The following is an 18,953-nucleotide window of genomic DNA, read 5'->3' as shown; positions in this document are numbered from 1 at the left end:
CCTTAAAGGGTTCAGGGTTCATATGAGTCATATGAGTTTCCATTAGGAATACTACCAAATCCAACCGTTCCGTTTAGCACCATTCTATAGCATTACCAGAGTGAAAATGGTACGGTCCGGACAGTCAGCTGACTGGGCGACAGAAAAAACATCACTGTTGTTCTCTCATGTTTGTGCAATATGTAATACATATGAAGCTGGTTTGTCCATTTGAAAGATGCCTACAGCAAAGCCCTTCTATACAGTACTCATAAAAGTCTTATTCTACGGCATCAAAAACCAAACTGTTTCTATTATAAAGCCGTAAAACACTTGTACAAAACCCTGCTTAACTGATAACGCACTCTCTATATGAACTCTATACGTCACCACAGCGTCTGCAGGAGCCAGTAGCAGCCGTCTGACACAGATTAAACATTTCCAGACGCGAGTGACTTCCAGAGAAGCGGGAAACGTGCCAACAGATTTACGCTCCAAATCCACACCGATATACTCCATTTAATGTAATCAAACTCACCGTGAGTCACTGTGAGTAACACAGGAGATGAACAGTATCTGTGTTAGTCAGTGGTTTAATAAATGATCCTGTAGAATATGAAGCTACAGCTTATGAACACGGGGAAATATTCAATCAAAGCGCTAAAATACTCACTTATTGTGAGTATTGGAGGTTAATATGAACATTTATGAGCTCAACATGTAGAGTAGAAGCTTTATTTGTGTATTTATCAGGGATTTCACAAACATTGAAAGTATTTTTTAATGTATAGTAGCTTATTATGATGAATTACACATCCATGTTGTGCATACATGATGTTACACACTGTTCTTTTCCCCGTGTTATCATGTAAGCGTCAGCCCCAGGTGAGCTGCAGCAGACACTGCACCTTGTGCTGCCTCAGGCGGCCTCTGCACTGACAGCACGTCGGCTCCTGGTGGTCAGAGGTGGAACTGCAACAGATCCTACTGTATTATTTATTTATTTATTTATTTATTGCTGGCATTGTCTCTCACAGAAACATTATAGGCACACATGTTGATGATTTAATTTTTATTTTTTTGTGTGTAGGTGGGGGAGCACGAGAACACCATAATAATCATATTAAAGGTGCAATGCAGCAAAATGATGGCTTTATATAGGACCATAAGTGTCCATAAGTGTGGAGGTCTGGTGAAATAAAGCAGGAAAAGGAACTTTTAGGTGAATTATTTTCACATGTGCATAGCCGTGTGTGTGTGTGTGTGTGAGAGAGACCCAGGAAAACAGTGATTTTCATTAGTATCTTGCGTTATGGAGACTCTCTGAGATGGAAAAGCCCTCAGAGGAGTGATGGACGCACGCAGTGAGAGGAAACACTGGTCCATTAAAGTCTCTCTCTCTCTCTCTCTCTCTCTCTCTCTCTCTCTCTCTCTCTCTCTCTCTCTCTCTCTCTCTCTCGCTCTAAACTAAAGGATAAGCTCTTCCTTTTTTTTCTCTCTCTCCCCCCTCTCTCTCTCTCCTGATTGGACGAGCCCACTTCTTAGGAATGGCATCAAACTTATTTAAATAGCACTTTGTCCACCACTCTTGCTTAAAAAGGGTGGATTTTTCCTTTCAGCAGCCAACACAAGAGTGAGGACGAGTTTGGTTTCCATCGATTGCAACAATTTGACTTATTTCTCCACCTTTTTTTTCGCACTGGGACATATTTTTTTTGTTATTGCTGGACTTTTTTTTGCACATTTCTTGTGGGAATTTATTACATTTTTTAGTTTTGTGCGTGGTTGGTTTTGTTTTTCGTCAAACAGGTGAGTGGAAGAAGAAGAAGAGTGATTTCATTCTTCTGCTCATTTTTTAATGATAAATAATAATGGGGTTTGTGTTGTTCTGTGACAGCAGCAGCAGCAGCAGCAGGTTGGTGATTCATGATGAAGCTGAGAGGGATATTTTTGCTATTGATGCTTTGGCGCTGCGAGAGCGCGAGGATCGCAGGTGAGTTTGGAGGATGAGGATTCTTTTCTGATTGAATGATTTAATGCGTAATATTAGAATAAAGCGTAAGGGTCGTTTCATGAGTGCCTGCCATTCTTCACCCGCAGAGATCCGGGACGACAACAGCGTGTACGACTTGTTTGAGCTCATCCAAGTCCCCAGGAAGAACCACGGGGTCACCCTGGTGAAAGGAGACGACCCTTACAGCCCCGCCTACAAGATCCTCAACCCGGACCTGATCCCCCCGGTCCCCGAGAGCGCCTTTGGGGACCTGATCGACTCCATCCACGCCGAGAGGGGCTTCCTGCTGCTGCTCAACTTCAAGCAGTCCAAACACACCCGGGGCAGCCTCCTGACCGTGGAGAAGCGCGACGGCTCCGGACCCGTGTTCGAGATCGTCTCCAACGGCAAGGCGAACACCCTGGACATCGTTTACTCCACGGAGAACAAGCAGCAGGTGGTTTCCATCGAGGACGTGGACCTGGCCACGAGCCACTGGAAGAACATCACGCTGTTCGTGCAGGAGAACCGCGCGGTGCTGTACGCGGGATGCGACGAGGTCAACGCGGCGGACCTGGACGCGCCCATCCAGAGCATCCTGGCGCAGGAGACGCCGGCGAGCGCGCAGCTCAGGATTGGCAAAGGAGCGGTGAAGGACAGGTTCATGGTGAGAGAGAGAGAGACGTGGAGATTTAGAGAGTTAGAACACACATGTGCCTGCTGTCGTAATGCGTAAAAACGCACTGATGCGTAATTACGCACGAGGATTTATAGTAGTTAAGCCAAAAACTCTGTGTCTTAATTGCGTAAAAATTATTATACCGACATATATCAAGCTCTGCTTTTGCTGACATGGTCTGATGTCTGTTGTTCTTTCTGCAGGGGGTTCTTCAGAACGTGCGCTTTGTGTTTGGAACAACGCTGGATGCCATCCTTCGCAACAAAGGATGCCAACGCTGTGAGTAATCACCACCGATGTAGTCTTTACTCGAGATCGTGCACCCACCAAGTCCCAACAGGACTAGAAGTCAAGGGAAAATTTCACTCCTGCCCCCGGGAGCTGTTTATCACCTGTCACAGAGAGATGCCAGGTTAATATTAATCTGTAGAAGGGCTCAAGTGCATACAATCATAACCAACTAATAACTTTTAATGATAATTTATAGCAGTGTGGGGATGTATGATGTTCAGGATAAATACCTCTCCTGCCATAAATCACTGTCGCCCCATTAAGATGAGTGTGCAGATAATGTGTGACCTGATTTACAGAACAATCTCTTTTCTTTCTTTTTACAGCGATTACGTCTGACACCATGATCCTGGAGAACCTCAACGGCTCGTCCGCCATCAGGACAGAGTACACCGGACATAAGACCAAAGGTAAACGTAAGGACAAATGTGTTGACTTTTTCAGAGGAGTGAGAATGAGTTTTAATGTCTTTTTTTTCTCCCCTTAGACCTGCAGATGGTGTGCGGCTTCTCCTGCGAGGACCTGGTGAGCATGTTCAAGGAGCTGAAGGGCCTCGGTGTGGTGGTCAAGGAGCTGTCCAACGAACTCAGACAGCTGGTAAGAGACGCACGTATAAGAGTGTGTGTTAATACCGTTAACCTGACGTTCAAGTAAAGACAAGCACGTCGAACATCAAGTTATCAAGATGTTCAGTAGTCGCGTTGTTCTTTCATGTGGTATTTGCTGAGTCACTGAGAGAATAAAGCTATAACACGGTCTGTGTCTCCCTCCCTCTCTTCCCCAGACGGATGAGAAGAAGCTGATTACAGACTACCTCCCCATCCACAGCGGCGTCTGCATCCACAACGGCATGGTGCACAAGAACAGAGACGAGTGGACGGTGGACGACTGCACCCAGTGCACTTGTCAGGTGAGGTCGTCCCCGTTTTTGTCTCTTTTAAGTGTTTGAAACACACGCGACCGAGCGAGTCATTACGCCTCTGGTCAGTAATGAGCGGTGTGACGGCACTGGCTGAAGTCCAGCAGTGCTAATGAGAGGTCTGTTGTCTGAAGTTAATCTCAAGTGCAGCCTGAAGGAACTTGAGCAGACTTTAAGTGATACATTGGGGGTAATTTAACCCGGGGCTTTGGCTCTGACAAGCTGGAGGAGGAGGAGGAGGAGGAGGAGGAGGAGGGTGGGTTCAGGTGCAAAGATACTGTATTTGGAATGCATTTCACTGTACGGTCCAACGAGTAAAGTCACATGAAAGACACACTACCGTTTAGAAGTTTGGGGTCACTTAGAAATGTCAGAAATCCACTCTATACATTGTTAATGTGGTAAACCACTATTCTAGCTGCAAACGTCTGTTTTTTAATGGAATATGTACATAGGTGTATAGAGGCACATTTCCAGTGTTCTAATGGTACATTGTGTTTGCTAATGGTGTTAAAAGGCTAGTGGATGATTAGAAAACCCTTGTGCAATGATGTTAGCACAGCTGAAAACATCATTATTTATAATCTTGTCAATGTCTTGACTATATTTTGCAACTCTTTTGATGAATAAATGTGTGACTTTTAATGGAAAAACAACAACAAATTGTATAGGTGACCCCAAACTTTTGAACGGTAGTGTATAGGCTAATAATAGGCTTTACTTCTTGGTTCTCTTCCATAGACTGTGAAACAGAAATGGACACAATGTTCTGGTTTGAAAAGTGAAGCCCAGGAAGTAGTAGTCGTTAGCCACCAGGGGGCGACTCCTCAACTCAGTTTGAATGAGAGTCTATGGGAAAAATGAGCGTCTACTTCTGCCTTGATTTTATAACATCAGGAATCACTTTCTATAGAGTGGAATGGTCTCATGTCCTACTTTAACGTCCTCTGTAACAGAATATTATGTTAGTTTTTTATGTTACATCGAGTGGACACTACTGTGATTGACAGCTGGTGTTAGAAAGTTAGAAAACTGTAACGATGCTGGTTAAATTGTTGGACTTTCAAAGCTTCACAATGTTGGTTTTTATTCACAATCGCTTCCATGGTATAAAGCCAGAGAAGAAAAAAAAGCCTTCCACGTTAAGCGCCTCATGTGGGCACTAATAGGCTTTACTTCCTGATTTCCTCCTCCGCACTCCACTGCAGTCGACCCGACTTCCTCTTCCCTCTCGCTCAGTGAGCAGATAATATAACATCACCCTGCTGCACCCACACAGGTTTGTTCGCTCAGTGCCCAGTGAGGTCGGCTCCTTCTTCCCGGGTTGACGCCGTCTTCCGTGATTAGAGCTCTCACCTCCTTTAGGGTCGACCCAGAGAGCAGAGCAGGTGTTTGTCTGCAGGCATTTGTTTGTCTTCTCGGCCAGAACTCTCCGCGTTTGAGTGAAACTGGCACGGTCGATCCGTGGAAACTGGCACAGTGAGAAGTGAATTTAATGACTTTGGTTTCCACGGATCTGGACTTAAAGACTTATAAAGAATATAAATCATGACCTCACGACGCTCGCTCCATTTGAAATGGGGAGGTTTACGAAACAATCGACTGCGCGTTATAGTAGCAACAAAGAGATTCGGATCAGTATCTGGGCAGAATTTAAAAGGAAAGTGCTTAAATATAAACAGATTACGAATTGCTCAAAACACACGGTTGTTGACCACGGTTGCTGCTGGTGCATACACACAAACGCTCCCTCACTCAGGTAGTTTTACATGATTTTGGCCGAGTCACACACACAACTGTATGTTTTGTGCTTATGTTTAACCAAATACGTGTACGTCTGTGCTTTTGCAGAACTCTTCAACAGTGTGCCGCAAGATCTCCTGTCCCCTGATCCCCTGTGCTAACGCTACAGTTCCTGACGGAGAGTGCTGCCCCCGCTGTGGAACACGTAAGCATTTCCCCCCCTCCTTACATTCTCCGCAGCAGCCCACGTCATATTGTTTTTAAAAAAAATCTGCAAAGCTGAATGTATAACCCTCTAATGTCTGTAATGCTGCAGCTAACGGACAAAGATTCAAACGCTGCTTCATTCACCGAGCGAGACGATTCTGGGTTATTAGCCTTACGCTACCGTTCAGTTTGGGGTCACCTATACAATTTTATGGTGTTTTCCATTAAAAGTCACACTTTTATCAAAAGAGTTGCAAAATTAGTAGAAAACATAGTCAAGACATTGACAAGATTAGAAATAATGATTTTTATTCAAAATAAAGAACCAGCAAAACTGTTTTCAGCTGTGCTAACATCATTGCACAAGGGTTTTCTAATTATCCAATAGCCTTCTAATGCCATTAGCAACACACAATGTACCATTAGAACACTGGAAATGGGCCTCTATACACCTATGTACATATTCCATTAAAAACCAGACGTTTGCAGCTAAAACAGTCGTTTACCACATTAACAATGTATAGAGTGTATTTATGATTCATTTAATGTTAGATTCATTGAAAAAAAAGTGCTTTTCCTTCCAAAATAAGGACATTTCTAAGTGACTCCAAACTTTTCAACGATATTTCTTGATGTAAAGGTTTATACGCGTTTTCATGCCAGTGATGATTTAACTTCACCAACATCCGAGTAAATGAAAGGCGTTCTTATGTGTTTGGAACACATGCGGCTTTGTGCTCCCAAACATCTTTGGATCTTCACGTTTAAAAAAAAAAAAATTAAAAAAAATGGCTGCAATTTGCTAAATTGGTTAGTAGCAGGGTGGAAAATGGCTCGGCTGTTTAGTGGAAGGCCATCGTCTCGCATGAGGGAAAGTGACATGTTCCTCATACCTATGCGCGGTTGAGTTTGGGCTGCAGCACCTCACCTAAAACCTAAATAAACAGGCAGCGCCGGCGTTTAGTTTATCCCCGACCTCAGCCACTTGTTGAAGTCATTACGTCGCCAGGGCCGTGTTTGTAAAACGCGTTTCCTCTTTAGGAAAACATTAGTTGATGGGGCATCCCTGTGTGTCCCGAGGACACTGAGTCCTTCTGTCTCCACACTTTGAGTCTCAACAGAAGGCCTTCTCTGCGTCTAAGCCACAGCTAAATCCGCACTATTACTCCTCCACTTTAGGAGCTTTCCCTCCGTATTTAGGCTTGTGGGGGTGTTTGTGAGGAGGGAGTGACACCACCACCGCCTCACTGGAATAGTTCTTTTATTGTCTCTCTCTCTCTCTCTCCCTTCTTCTCAGCGAGCGACTATGCAGAGGACGGCTGGTCGCTGTGGTCTGAATGGACCCATTGTTCCGTGTCGTGTGGGCGGGGCATCCAGCAGCGCGGGCGCTCCTGCGACCGCATCAACAACAACTGCGAGGGCACGTCCGTGCAGACGCGCGACTGCTACCTGCAGGAGTGCGACAAGCGCTGTGAGTGAATGTGTGCTCATCGCGAATGAGATGTTGATGCAAACGGGCACTTATCGGATGATACCAAGTGTCTGTGACACTGGCGTCGACTCATAAAAGTGTCATGCATTCGTTATTTTCTTTTAATCGGGAACAGAAATGACAAAATTCCAATCCCATCCAACCCAACTTTATTTATAAAGCACTTTAAAAATAACAACAGCTGAAACAAAGTGCTGTACATCAGAGATAAATTAATAAAACATTCAAACAAATGTGACCTAATAGACCTAAGAACAAACAATAATCTAGTGCTGGGCACAGTAACGCGTCAACGGCAGTTAGCGGCGTCAACGGCAGTTAGCGGCGTCAACGGCAGTTAGCGGCGTCAACGGCAGTTAGCGGCGTCAACGGCAGTTAGCGGCGTCAACGGCAGTTAGCGGCGTCAACGGCAGTTAGCGGCGCAAGGGGCAGTTAGCGGCGTCAGCGGCAGTTAGCAGCGTCAACGGCAGCTAGCGCCGTCAACGTTAACACACGTAAATGCATGATGTGTTTCCATGACGACCGACCCAAAAACGATGCGCGTGACGTCTTGTTTACGTGACTCCCGATTGTTAAAATGAGTCTCTAAAGTAACTTTAAAAACAGAGGCACACATACGCAGTTACACAGGTACGCTGGTTATTTGCAGCGCTGCTCTTTTCCTTTAATAAACAGAACGCTCCAGTTCGACTGTAAGGCGCGCTAACGGCGTTAAAAGGAGCTAACGGCGATAAAAGGCGCTAACGCAGCTAACGGAGCTAACTGGTAAACGGTGCCTGGACTCCGGCCGGTCAGTCGTCATGGAAACACACGCCCGTTAACGTTGATGCTGTTGACGCCATTAACCAAGGTTAGCGCGCTAACCTGCCCAGCACTAAATAAAACAATAAAATACTGTAGAAAATATAAAAACAATACAACATTGGCCTCATGTTTGAAGATCTGAAACTTCAGATTAAGACCAAAAACCCCTCAGGAAACTTAAATAACCATATAAATTAAGTGAGATAAAGACTTTCTGCAACCAGTAGTCGCCCCCTGGTGGCTAACTGCTTCTTCCTTCCTACCTCCTAGACTTACATCCGTTATTGTAAACACTCTGTTCCTGATAATTGACCCTTGTCCTTTCTTTGTGTCGGACCTCCAGTCAAGCAGGACGGCGCCTGGAGCCATTGGTCGCCCTGGTCCTCCTGCTCCGTCACCTGTGGTTCTGGCGTCATCACGCACATCCGCCTCTGCAACTCGCCCACGCCTCAGCTCGGAGGCAAGGAGTGCGAGGGAGAGGGCCGGCAAACCAAGAAATGTCAGATGTCGTCGTGCCCCAGTGAGTCTTCACCCCTCACCTCAACGTTCACTGCGTGGAAGCGTTTATGAATTCTCTACGGCGGGGACTGGATTTAAACATGTTTCCTGTGTCTCTCTCTTACTCTCAGTCAATGGGAACTGGGGGCCCTGGTCTCCATGGGACAGCTGCAGTCTCACGTGTGGAGGCGGCGATCAGACTCGAAAACGCCTGTGCAATAATCCTGCGCCGCAACACGGCGGCAAAGAGTGTGTTGGCGAAGACAAAGACGCCCAGAAATGTAACAAGAAAGCCTGTCCCATTGGTGAGACAATTGTATTTTTGGCTTTTTTTTATGCACTACCGTTCAAAAGCTTGGGCTCAGCTATACAATTTTTTTTGTTTTCCATTAAAAGTCACACTTTTATTCATCAAAAGAGTTGCAAAATAAACAGACCGCTCCAGTTCAACTGTAGGCGCGCTAACAGCGCTAACGGCGCTAACTGGTTAACGCTGCCTGTACTCCGGTGCCGCGGCACGTAAACATGGATAGAAAATGTAGTCAGCTGTGCTAACATCATTGCACGAGGGTTTTCTGATCATCCAATAGCCTTCTAATGCAATTAGCATTAGCATAACACAATGTACCATTAGAACACTGGAAATGTGCCTCTATACACTTATGTACATTAAAAACCAGACGTTTGCAGCTAGAATAGTTGTTTACCACATTAACAATGTAAAGAGTGGATTTCTGATTCATTTAATGATAGATTCATTGAAAAAAGTGTTGTTCCTTCAAAAATAAGGACATTTTTAAATGACCCCAAACTTTTGAACAGTCGGGTATATGTGAAAGTTAACTCACAGTAAATGATGGATTCATAATAACCCAGCTTTTATGTTTTTTTTAGATGGATGTCTGTCCAACCCGTGCTTCGCCGGAGCAACGTGCACCAGTTTCCCCGATGGTACCTGGAAATGTGGCAAGTGTCCGGTTGGCTACAGCGGCAACGGCGTCAAGTGTAAAGACATCGATGAGGTAAAGATTTAAAACTTGACGTTAGTCAGGAAGAGACCGACGACGAGTGTTTAACGCTCTATTTGTCCCCCCCCCCCCCCACCACAGTGCAAAGAGGTGCCAAACACATGCTTCGAGTTCAACGGCGTGCACCGCTGCGAGAACACGGAGCCGGGCTACAACTGCCTTCCCTGCCCCGCTCGCTACTCAGGACCCCAGCCCTTTGGCAAAGGCGTGGAGCAAGCTGCTGCTAACAAACAGGTACAAGTACAGTCATGAGGCAAAGGAGCGAACGCTCCGACGGGCAGAAATACAAGTCGATGAGATGTACGATAAATAAACACTGATAAGAAGAACGGTTGTGTAAGTCAACCACATGCATGGCTCTGGGGGCAGCACCAGGCTCTAGATGTTGTGATGAATGGTTTGCCTTTATGAGAACAGAAGGCCACGAATGTGAACCCGATTGTTGACGCTACGCTACGCTTCGCTAAACCTCAGGTGTGCTCGCCTCGCAACCCCTGCCTGGACGGGAGCCACGACTGCAACAAGAACGCCCGCTGCAATTACCTCGGACACTTCGCCGACCCCATGTTCCGCTGCGAGTGCCGGCCCGGTTTCGCCGGGAACGGTCACATCTGCGGCGAGGACACGGACCTGGACGGGTGGCCCAACGCCGACCTGGTCTGCGTGGAGAACGCAACCTACCACTGCAAAAAGGTGCGTAGCTCTGGATAAAAAGACGCAAAGCAAGGCCCAAAATGGCGTGTTTACACGTATACAAACATACTTACGGGTGGGCACATCCAATTTCTGCCAATAAACCCTCCTAAATGTTACACACTGCACTCTTAAAGGCGCCATATGTAAGAATGTGGCCAAAAACGGTTACTACATTCAAATTCAAAATACAGAGGTCTTTTAGGTTTGGTTTTCAGACTTAACTGGCAACCCGTGGTTGCTCGGCAGCTGAGACTCTACTGACTGCAATGATTGGTAGATGGCAGTAGGTGGCGCCACATGCATAAACATGATTTTTGCAGTCTGCAAAATATTTTTTTCAGCAAAATATTGAGTTCAGTTTGTTATATGAACATTATTCCTGAGTCTCTGTGACATATTAGGAGGATTTTACACCCAGTTGCTTTAGATTTATTACATAATGCACCTTTTAAGAATATTTAATCAAATTGAATGTACTTATTTGTCCGTTTATTACAACCCCGAGTTTCTGACCTTGTTCTATTCTTCAGGACAACTGCCCCAACCTTCCCAACTCCGGGCAGGAAGATTACGATAAGGACGGCATTGGAGACGCCTGTGACAGCGATGATGACAACGATGGCATTCCTGACGACAGGGTAAGAAAAAAAAAAAAAACTCTCGCAAATGTGGTCATAAAAGGGCACAAGGGGGACTGTGTGTGTGTGTGTGTGTGTGTGTGATCCCTGACTGTGATTTTTGCATTCATCTTTCATGCCGTCTAATAAAAGGGCAGGTGGAGAGAGAGAGAGAGAGGGAGGAGGGAAAGGGAGGGAAAGGGAGGGGAGGCTCAGCAGGAAAGCAAATGTTTCTCCTTTGGCTGAGCCAAAACCTCAAATTCCATTAAATTCTGACAACAGAGGAACGGCTCTGAAGGAGCTGCACTGTGTTTGCTAATCCCAACGCCCAAAAAAAAACGAAGCAGCTTTTCATTTCTGCGTCGCGTTGCCTCCACAAAAGCGTCAAAATAACTCTCTCTTTATGTATGTCTTCACTTTTTTTTCTTCTTTTTATGGAACAGGACAACTGTCCATTCATCTACAATCCCAGGCAGTACGATTATGACCGTGATGATGTGGGCGACCGCTGCGATAACTGCCCTTACAACAGCAACCCGGACCAGACGGACACGGACAACAATGGAGAGGGAGACGCCTGCGCTGTGGACATCGACGGAGACGGTGAGTTTGTTCCCAGGGAAGCTCGGCTTCCTCTAACACGCCGTCAAATGTGCAAACGTGCGCTGGAACGCAAAAAGAACGTGTCATTCGTTTGTTTGTCGATCGCTTCACGTTGAGCTCGACACCGGTTGGACAAATGTTGCAAAAACGTCACTTCCATGGAAGCTCAGCTTCTCTGGGAGTCAATGGAGCAGTATTTGATCCACACCTGCCTCAGTTCTGCGTGGATTTTCCTTTAGACCGCTCCAGTTCGACTGTAGGCGCGCTAACGACGCTAAAGGAGCTAACGGAGCTAACGGAACTAACTGGTAAATGGTGCCGGTCAGTCGTCATGGAAACACACGCCCGTTAACGTTGACGCTGTTGACGCCATTAACAGCCATTTGCTCGGTGATATACAAAAACACTATTATAGCATTTCACTTTGACATAATTATCGCGTTTCCTTGCTCGATTTGTTGATTTTGCAGAATTTATGTACAAATAATGAGCTTCCACTGTTTCAAAGAGCAGCAACCGCCACTGTTTGTTCACTAGGACATGTGTAAACCCCATTTCGAGATAATTTGGGACACTATAATAATGCAATAATTGAATCATTATTGAACAGACAAAAAGTACAAAGAAAGCATTTGCATTGTTTTCACTGGTTACTCATGCCTCCTGAGGGCTTGTCGTTCACACACATGCAGCAGCTGTTGCCGCCCTTGGCCTTGGGTTCCCTCCTCCCTCCTCCCTCCTCCCTCCTCCCCCCGACTGCAGTAATCTCTCACAATATTATGAACCATCATTGGTGAAAGTACTTTAAAGCTGAGAAATGTTGTCTTTGAACTCACTGTCAATTCCCTCATGAGGTTTGGCACAAAGTGAGAAGCCACAGTTCGTCTTTGCTTGCTGAGACGAAGCATCTGCGCCTCGGTGTGCGCTCCTTTCTTAGCTAATCCTGATACCCTTACCTGTTACCAGGTAATATGCACATTAGTGGAATCTTCCAGACACAACCTTTTCAGTCCCAACTGTCCCAACTATTGCTTTTTTAGTTTATTGACTTGTCCCAACTTCTGGAAAAGGCTTTGTACGTCCCTTATTATCTGTAAAGAGTTGTGTTTTAAATATCTGAAATGTGTTTTCCATCCTCCCAGGTATTCTGAACGAGAAGGACAACTGTCCATATGTGTACAACGTTGACCAGAGAGACACAGACCTGGACGGAGTCGGAGACATGTGTGACAACTGCCCTCTGGAGCATAATCCTGATCAGGTGTGTGGACACACACACACACACACACACACACACACACACACACACACACACACACACACACACACACACTGTCTTTCTTTCCATTAGCTTCCACCTCACTCACCAACAATGGTCCACATTCATCTCCACCACTTTCTCTATAGCTCAGCATATATTCTCCCTTTCATTCAAAAGCCTCGGTGATTAGCCCTGTGTTGCTGTCTAAGCTTCATCACGCCATGTAAAAAGGTAGAGTAAATCCCGTGCGCAGTTCAAGGGCACATCAGTTAAATAAGGCATGGTGGTGGTGGTGGGGGCTGGGTTATTTTTTCAATGGCCCATTGACGTCCACTGGCTAATGTGGGTAAAGGAGGCCCCTGACTGGATATTACTGTGGCCCTGCTCAGTCCACCTGTGCCATGCTACACTGAGACATGGGAATGTGTTGCGGGAAAAGCGAGATCCAGAAGAAAGATTTCACATCTATGTGATTTTATTCTTTTAAAGAATTGCACACTGCATTTAAAAGACATGTCGTGTCTTGGGCCCATTGGCCTGACCCACAAGTTTGCCTTTGCCTGCAGATGCTACTCATACTCAACAAGAAACACAAGGGGAAAAATCCTCCATTGATAGATATTATCCTTTATTTAGCCAGAAAGGTCCCATTGAGATACAAGATCTCTTCTCCCAGGGAGTCCTGGTCAAGCTAGCAGCACAAATAGTAACAGAGACGAAAGAATGTCAGATATAAAAGTCACAACAGAATATACAAGCTCAAAGGAAGTAGTTAAAAGACATAATAAAAGTAAAGTGCAGAAGTATACAGGCCATACCAACAAGCTCCTTAACCGGAACCCCTCAAAAAGGCTCTGTAAAACAGCATGTTTTTTGTCATGATGGTCCATAAAAGACCGTTGAAGGTGTAAAGAAAGCCGAAGGATTGGAGACTAAGGAAAGTCCTTAAAAGGGATTTCAGCAAGCTCCACTCAAACTCAAGTGATTCCCTTCCATCTTTCCTTCACCAAATTTCCTTCTTGCCGATCCTTTCTTTTAAGTATTGACCCTGACACCAAAAAAACCTTCACCATTGCAGGTGGACTCCGATGACGACCGCGTAGGAGACAAGTGCGACAACAACCAAGACATCGACGAGGACGGACATCAGAACAATCTGGACAACTGCCCGTACATCCCCAACGCCAATCAGGCTGACCACGACAAGGACGGCAAGGGAGACGCCTGCGACCACGACGACGACAATGACGGCATCCCCGACGAAAAGGACAACTGCAGGCTGGCCTTCAACCCCGACCAACTGGACGAAGATGGTGAGCAACCCCGCGCCAACTTTAAATCAGAGGCAGTGATAAACTGACACAATAATTAAGAATAATGCATTTGTAACTTGTATTTTTTCAGGTGACGGCCGTGGAGATGTTTGCAAACATGACTTTGACCAAGACAACGTGCCCGACATCTACGACGTGTGTCCGGAAAACTTCGGCATTAGCGAAACCGACTTCCGCAAGTTCCAGATGGTTCCTCTGGATCCCAAAGGCACCTCCCAGATCGATCCTAACTGGGTGGTGCGCCATCAGGGCAAAGAGCTTGTCCAGACCGTCAACTGTGACCCTGGCATCGCTGTTGGTGAGCAACAAAACTGCAACTCTTTAAAGAATTCGTCTTTTTGGGCACCGTCCGCTTACTCGATTCCCCTTCTTTTAGGATACCACGAGTTCAATGCAGTGGACTTCAGCGGGACGTTCTTCATCAACACAGAGAGGGACGACGATTACGCCGGCTTTGTCTTCGGCTACCAGTCAAGCTCCCGGTTCTACGTGGTGATGTGGAAGCAGATTACGCAGACCTACTGGTCAAATAAGCCCACCAAGGCCCAGGGTTACTCTGGCCTGTCCATCAAAATGGTTAATTCCACCACTGGTCCAGGAGAGCACCTCAGAAATGCCCTCTGGCACACGGGGAACACACCAGGACAGGTAAGACAATGGCAGTGGATGATTTTCTAAAGATGTTTTCACGGAGTTGGACGACATACAGAAATGAGGTTGTCTTTTTACATCTTTTAGGTCCGCACTCTCTGGCATGACCCCAAGAACGTTGGATGGAAAGACTTCACCGCCTACAGATGGCATCTGATCCACAGACCGAGAACAGGACATATTAGGTAGGCACATCTTCATGGTTAGGCCTCGTAGAAGAACTTTGTTGAGATTAGTTGAGGAAGTCCTCCAAGATGTTTGCACCCTACATGGTTTTGATGAGTCCTTTGTTTTGACAGAGTTGTCATGTACGAGGGCAAAAAGATCATGGCCGACTCCGGCAGCCTCTACGACAAGACCTACGCGGGCGGCAGGCTAGGTCTTTTCGTCTTCTCGCAAGAGATGGTTTACTTCTCTGACCTCAAGTATGAATGCAGAGGTAAGGGTTTGGCATCAAATCAACAGCAACACCTTGAATTCTTGTCCATCTTCACCGTCCTCTGACGTTGCGTCTCTCTCTCTCTCTCTTTTGACAGATGCATAAACGCGTGGCGTGGAAGTTCTGGAGGAATGCACCTTTCGTTTTTATTGTATAAAGTATGAACTTATGTATTCTGATGCAAAGTCCAGGGACCGATATATCTCTGCAACTCTTTCTTCTGTGGCACGCACACTCGACCGGGGGTAAAGGGCATGTGGTCGGCCTCAGGGTAACTTGAAGCCGGTTTTGGGCAGCGTACCAACCCCGGCTGACTGCCAGCTGAGGATCAGAGAGCCCCCTTCTCCTTCAGCCGTAGCATCCACATGGGCAGGGTGAGCTGGGGGGGAAAAAGAAAACAGCGACACCTTTTTTTTACCCCGGCTCTGCCTGCTTTTCCTGCTCTCTGAAAGACCTCATTCACCTCTATGTGGGAGCAGCTCCCCATAGACAACTATGCACTTCCAAGCCTTTCCATCTCTCTCTCTTCTTAATCTATCACTTTACCTCTCTGACCTGTGTGTCTTTCTGCTTTATCTTCTGGACGGACACTCCAAAGAAAGAAAGAACCGATGAAACATTCCCCCTTTTTTTGCTCTACCAGGATGTAGATTCTCAACTTTTGGATGAAGACGAGCAATAACATTTTCTTGGGACCATTTTCTTATCAAGGACTTTCGTGATTTAGGAAAACTTTTTTTTGGGGGGGGGGCAGGGGAATTGAGAAGTTAAAAGATAAGGTGGGATGGAAGTTGTTGGCGTTTGTGCTGTACGTGGAAGATTGGAACAAGATTTAACCCATCGACCTAAGAAAGCTTCAATTAGGTTAGGTATTTTAAAGGGGATAGTTTGGAATGTTGGACATAAGACCTATTTTCCAACTCAGCCGGTGTGATGGAGACGTCTGGAGACGTTTTCAAGAAATTTCTTTGAGCAGTTAATTAAAGACATCAGCTCATCTGATGCATCTGTTATTCCCTTAATTGCAGCGTTAAAGCGCTTCTTTCACAAAGATTAAGACCACGGAGTGAAAACAATGAAAAGTGCGCTCTGCTCTTCAGAGTCTGTCACCACGTTTCACTCAGATCACCTGCACTTCATCGCGACTGTACGCCATCCTCGTCATAAAGATCATTATTTATATGTGGGGATAAAACACGTAGAGAAATTATCCAGTCTGCTTTAGATATGAAATGAGCGTTTGGAGACGCAGAGGAGCGACGAACGGCGCAGGAGAGGGAGAAGAGAACAGCGCAGGGGCGGTGCGCAGAAATAAAAGGGCCGTGTGTCTGCACCAGATGAGGGGGCACTACCACTTTTATATTTATGTTGCTTTATCTTACTTTTAAAAGAGTAGCAAAGTATTAAAGTAGAAAACTGTTGCATCGAGATGCATCGATAATCGGTTTAGAATCGAATCGTTGACCTCTGGATCGTAATCGAATCGATGTCTCCATCAACATCGGCTGAGTTGGAAAATAGGTCTTATGTCCAAAATTCCCAACTATCCCTTTAACAAACAAACACATATGCTGGGGCTTTGTTGATTCTGTCTTTTTAAATGAACAACTCTCAGGGTGAGATGGAAGAAATTGTCTTCTCAAAACAGAATTTTTCTTGTGCCAGTGAACTCAAAAAGAAAAAAAAAAAAACTCCCCATCTCAAACTAAAAACCCTCGTCACTGAAAGATTCATCTCCCTCAGCTTTTGAGGATTTCAAATTGAAATTATGTAAATAAACACATGTAATTTATTGACTCTTTGCCTACAGTGTAGGCAGCAAAGGAAATTTGAAAGCTCTGAGCAAGTTTTTAAAAAGAATTCTATCCAATATCGGAATGAAAATGGGACTTTAAACAAAAAAAAAAAATCAGGTACAGTCTGATGTCAAATGTAGAATAACAAGGTCAGCGTCGATCATCTCCCACTGCACAAAGTGAAGTCGGTGTTCTCCGCACGATAGGTCCTTTTTGTTTGAGTATGAAGTGTATGACTGACGCGACTTATTGTGTGTGTGCCTTTTCTTCAGAGAGAGATGATGAAAAAAAAGAACAAAAATCAATCTTTGACGTACAAATATTACCTCATTGCTGTTGTATAATTTGATCAAAAACGACCATATTCCTTTTTTTTTTAAATGATGGACATCTTAGTGCTTACTGTAGCATGAGCTGTAAATAGTGTGACATGTCGTGTCTTAAAAGAACCGCAACCAAACTCCCAGACTCTTGATCGAACCCAGTGAAAATGATGTTTAAATGGGAGGTTTCCTTTTTTTATATATATATAAATATATATATATAAATATTTTTTTGCTTTATCGTGTATGTCCAGTGCTGTTTTTAGCAGATAAGTTATTGTGCTGTTTTGTCTTTGCTGTTTGTTTGAGGTTGAGTTGTGTGTGTGTTTGTGTGAGAGTGTGTGTGTGTGTGTGTGTGTAGATAGAGGCTATTTAAAATAATTTATCTGGATTTGTTGCCTTACAAAAAAAAAAGAAAAGAAAATGGCACGCGTCCATCTGTATAAACGGTTTGCACACTGACGTGAGGATGTTCTGTTCTTTATCGTTTTTATCTTCTTTTGTTTATTTTGTTACCGTGTATCGATGTTACCATTATTTTTGTACAATTAGTTTGCTTGTTTTGGAAACATTTGTGTTTTTTTCTTAGTTGTACAAAGCAAAAAATGCTGTTTTTATTAATAGCGACTATTTTGTTACATACTTTCACGACAATAAATAGTTGTTACAATTCTGACAAAGTCTTTGTTTTATTTGTCCGACTTTGAATCCGAGCTTGCAGGTCCTTGAAATCCTGGAAAGTTTGTGAATTTGAAAAAAAAAAAATTCAAGACCCTTGAATGTTTTATGTAAATTCCAGGAGGTCCTTGAAAACCTTGAAGGTTTGTGAATTAGAAAAAAATGTCAGCACCCTTGAAAGTTTCTTGTAAGAATTGGTGAGACTGCAGATTGGGTTCCCAAGGGTCCTTGAAATCATTGAAAGGACCTGTGGGAACTGGTTAATTGGTGAGACACCCTTGAAAGTTTTTTGTAAGAATTGGTGCGACTGCAGATTGGGTTCCCATAGGTCCTTGAAAGTTTGTGAATTTTCAAATGTCAACACCCTTGAAAGTTTGTGAATTAGAAAAAAAGTGTCAGCACTCTTGAAAGTTTCCTGTAAGAATTGGAGAGACTGCACATTGGGTTCCCAAGGGTCCTTGAAAGTTTGTTAATTTGAACAAAAATCTCAACATCCTTGAAGGTTTTTTGTGAGAATTGGTGAGACTGCAGATTGAGTTCCCAAGGGTCTTTGAAAGTTTATGAATTTTCAAATGTCAACACCCTTGAACGTTTTTTGTAATAATTGGTGGGACTGCAGGTCCTTGAAATCCTTGAAAGTTTGTGAATTTTCAAATGTCAGCACCCTTGAAAGTCTCTTGTAAGAATTGATGAGACTGCAGATTGGGTTCCCAAGGGTCCTTGAAATCCTTGAAAGTTTGTGAATATGAAAAAGAGTCGAAGTTGTTTATAGAGTCGAAGTTGTTTAAAGAGAAAGTTGTTTATAAGAATTGGTGAGACTGTAGATTGGGTTCCCAAGGGTCCTTGAAATCCTTGAAAGTTTGTGAATCTTAAAAAAATGTCCTGGCAAATAAAAATGCCAAGACCTCCAAGACCAAAGATT

At 44.7% G+C, this 18,953-nt stretch overlaps 1 protein-coding gene across 1 annotated transcript; it reads left to right on the top strand.

The window, feature by feature from the left end:
• Nucleotides 1-1,618: 1,618 nt before the first annotated feature.
• Nucleotides 1,619-18,023, top strand: thbs1b (thrombospondin 1b). The gene is made up of 23 exons (XM_083898905.1): nt 1,619-1,788; nt 1,877-1,972; nt 2,080-2,639; nt 2,855-2,930; nt 3,269-3,352; nt 3,430-3,539; nt 3,727-3,852; nt 5,713-5,809; nt 7,109-7,282; nt 8,451-8,627; nt 8,737-8,910; nt 9,500-9,627; nt 9,715-9,867; nt 10,108-10,326; nt 10,860-10,967; nt 11,390-11,549; nt 12,692-12,810; nt 13,889-14,123; nt 14,215-14,442; nt 14,521-14,792; nt 14,883-14,980; nt 15,095-15,234; nt 15,332-18,023. Exons 2-23 carry the CDS (start codon nt 1,906-1,908, stop codon nt 15,337-15,339), a joined length of 3,513 nt encoding a protein of 1,170 aa, XP_083755031.1. The 5' UTR covers nt 1,619-1,788; nt 1,877-1,905; the 3' UTR covers nt 15,340-18,023.
• Nucleotides 18,024-18,953: the final 930 nt, after the last annotated feature.

Source organism: Microchirus variegatus (assembly GCF_963457635.1).
Source record: "Microchirus variegatus genome assembly, chromosome: 12".
Taxonomy (NCBI): domain Eukaryota; kingdom Metazoa; phylum Chordata; class Actinopteri; order Pleuronectiformes; family Soleidae; genus Microchirus; species Microchirus variegatus.
This window is presented reverse-complemented; position numbering and strand designations above follow the sequence as displayed.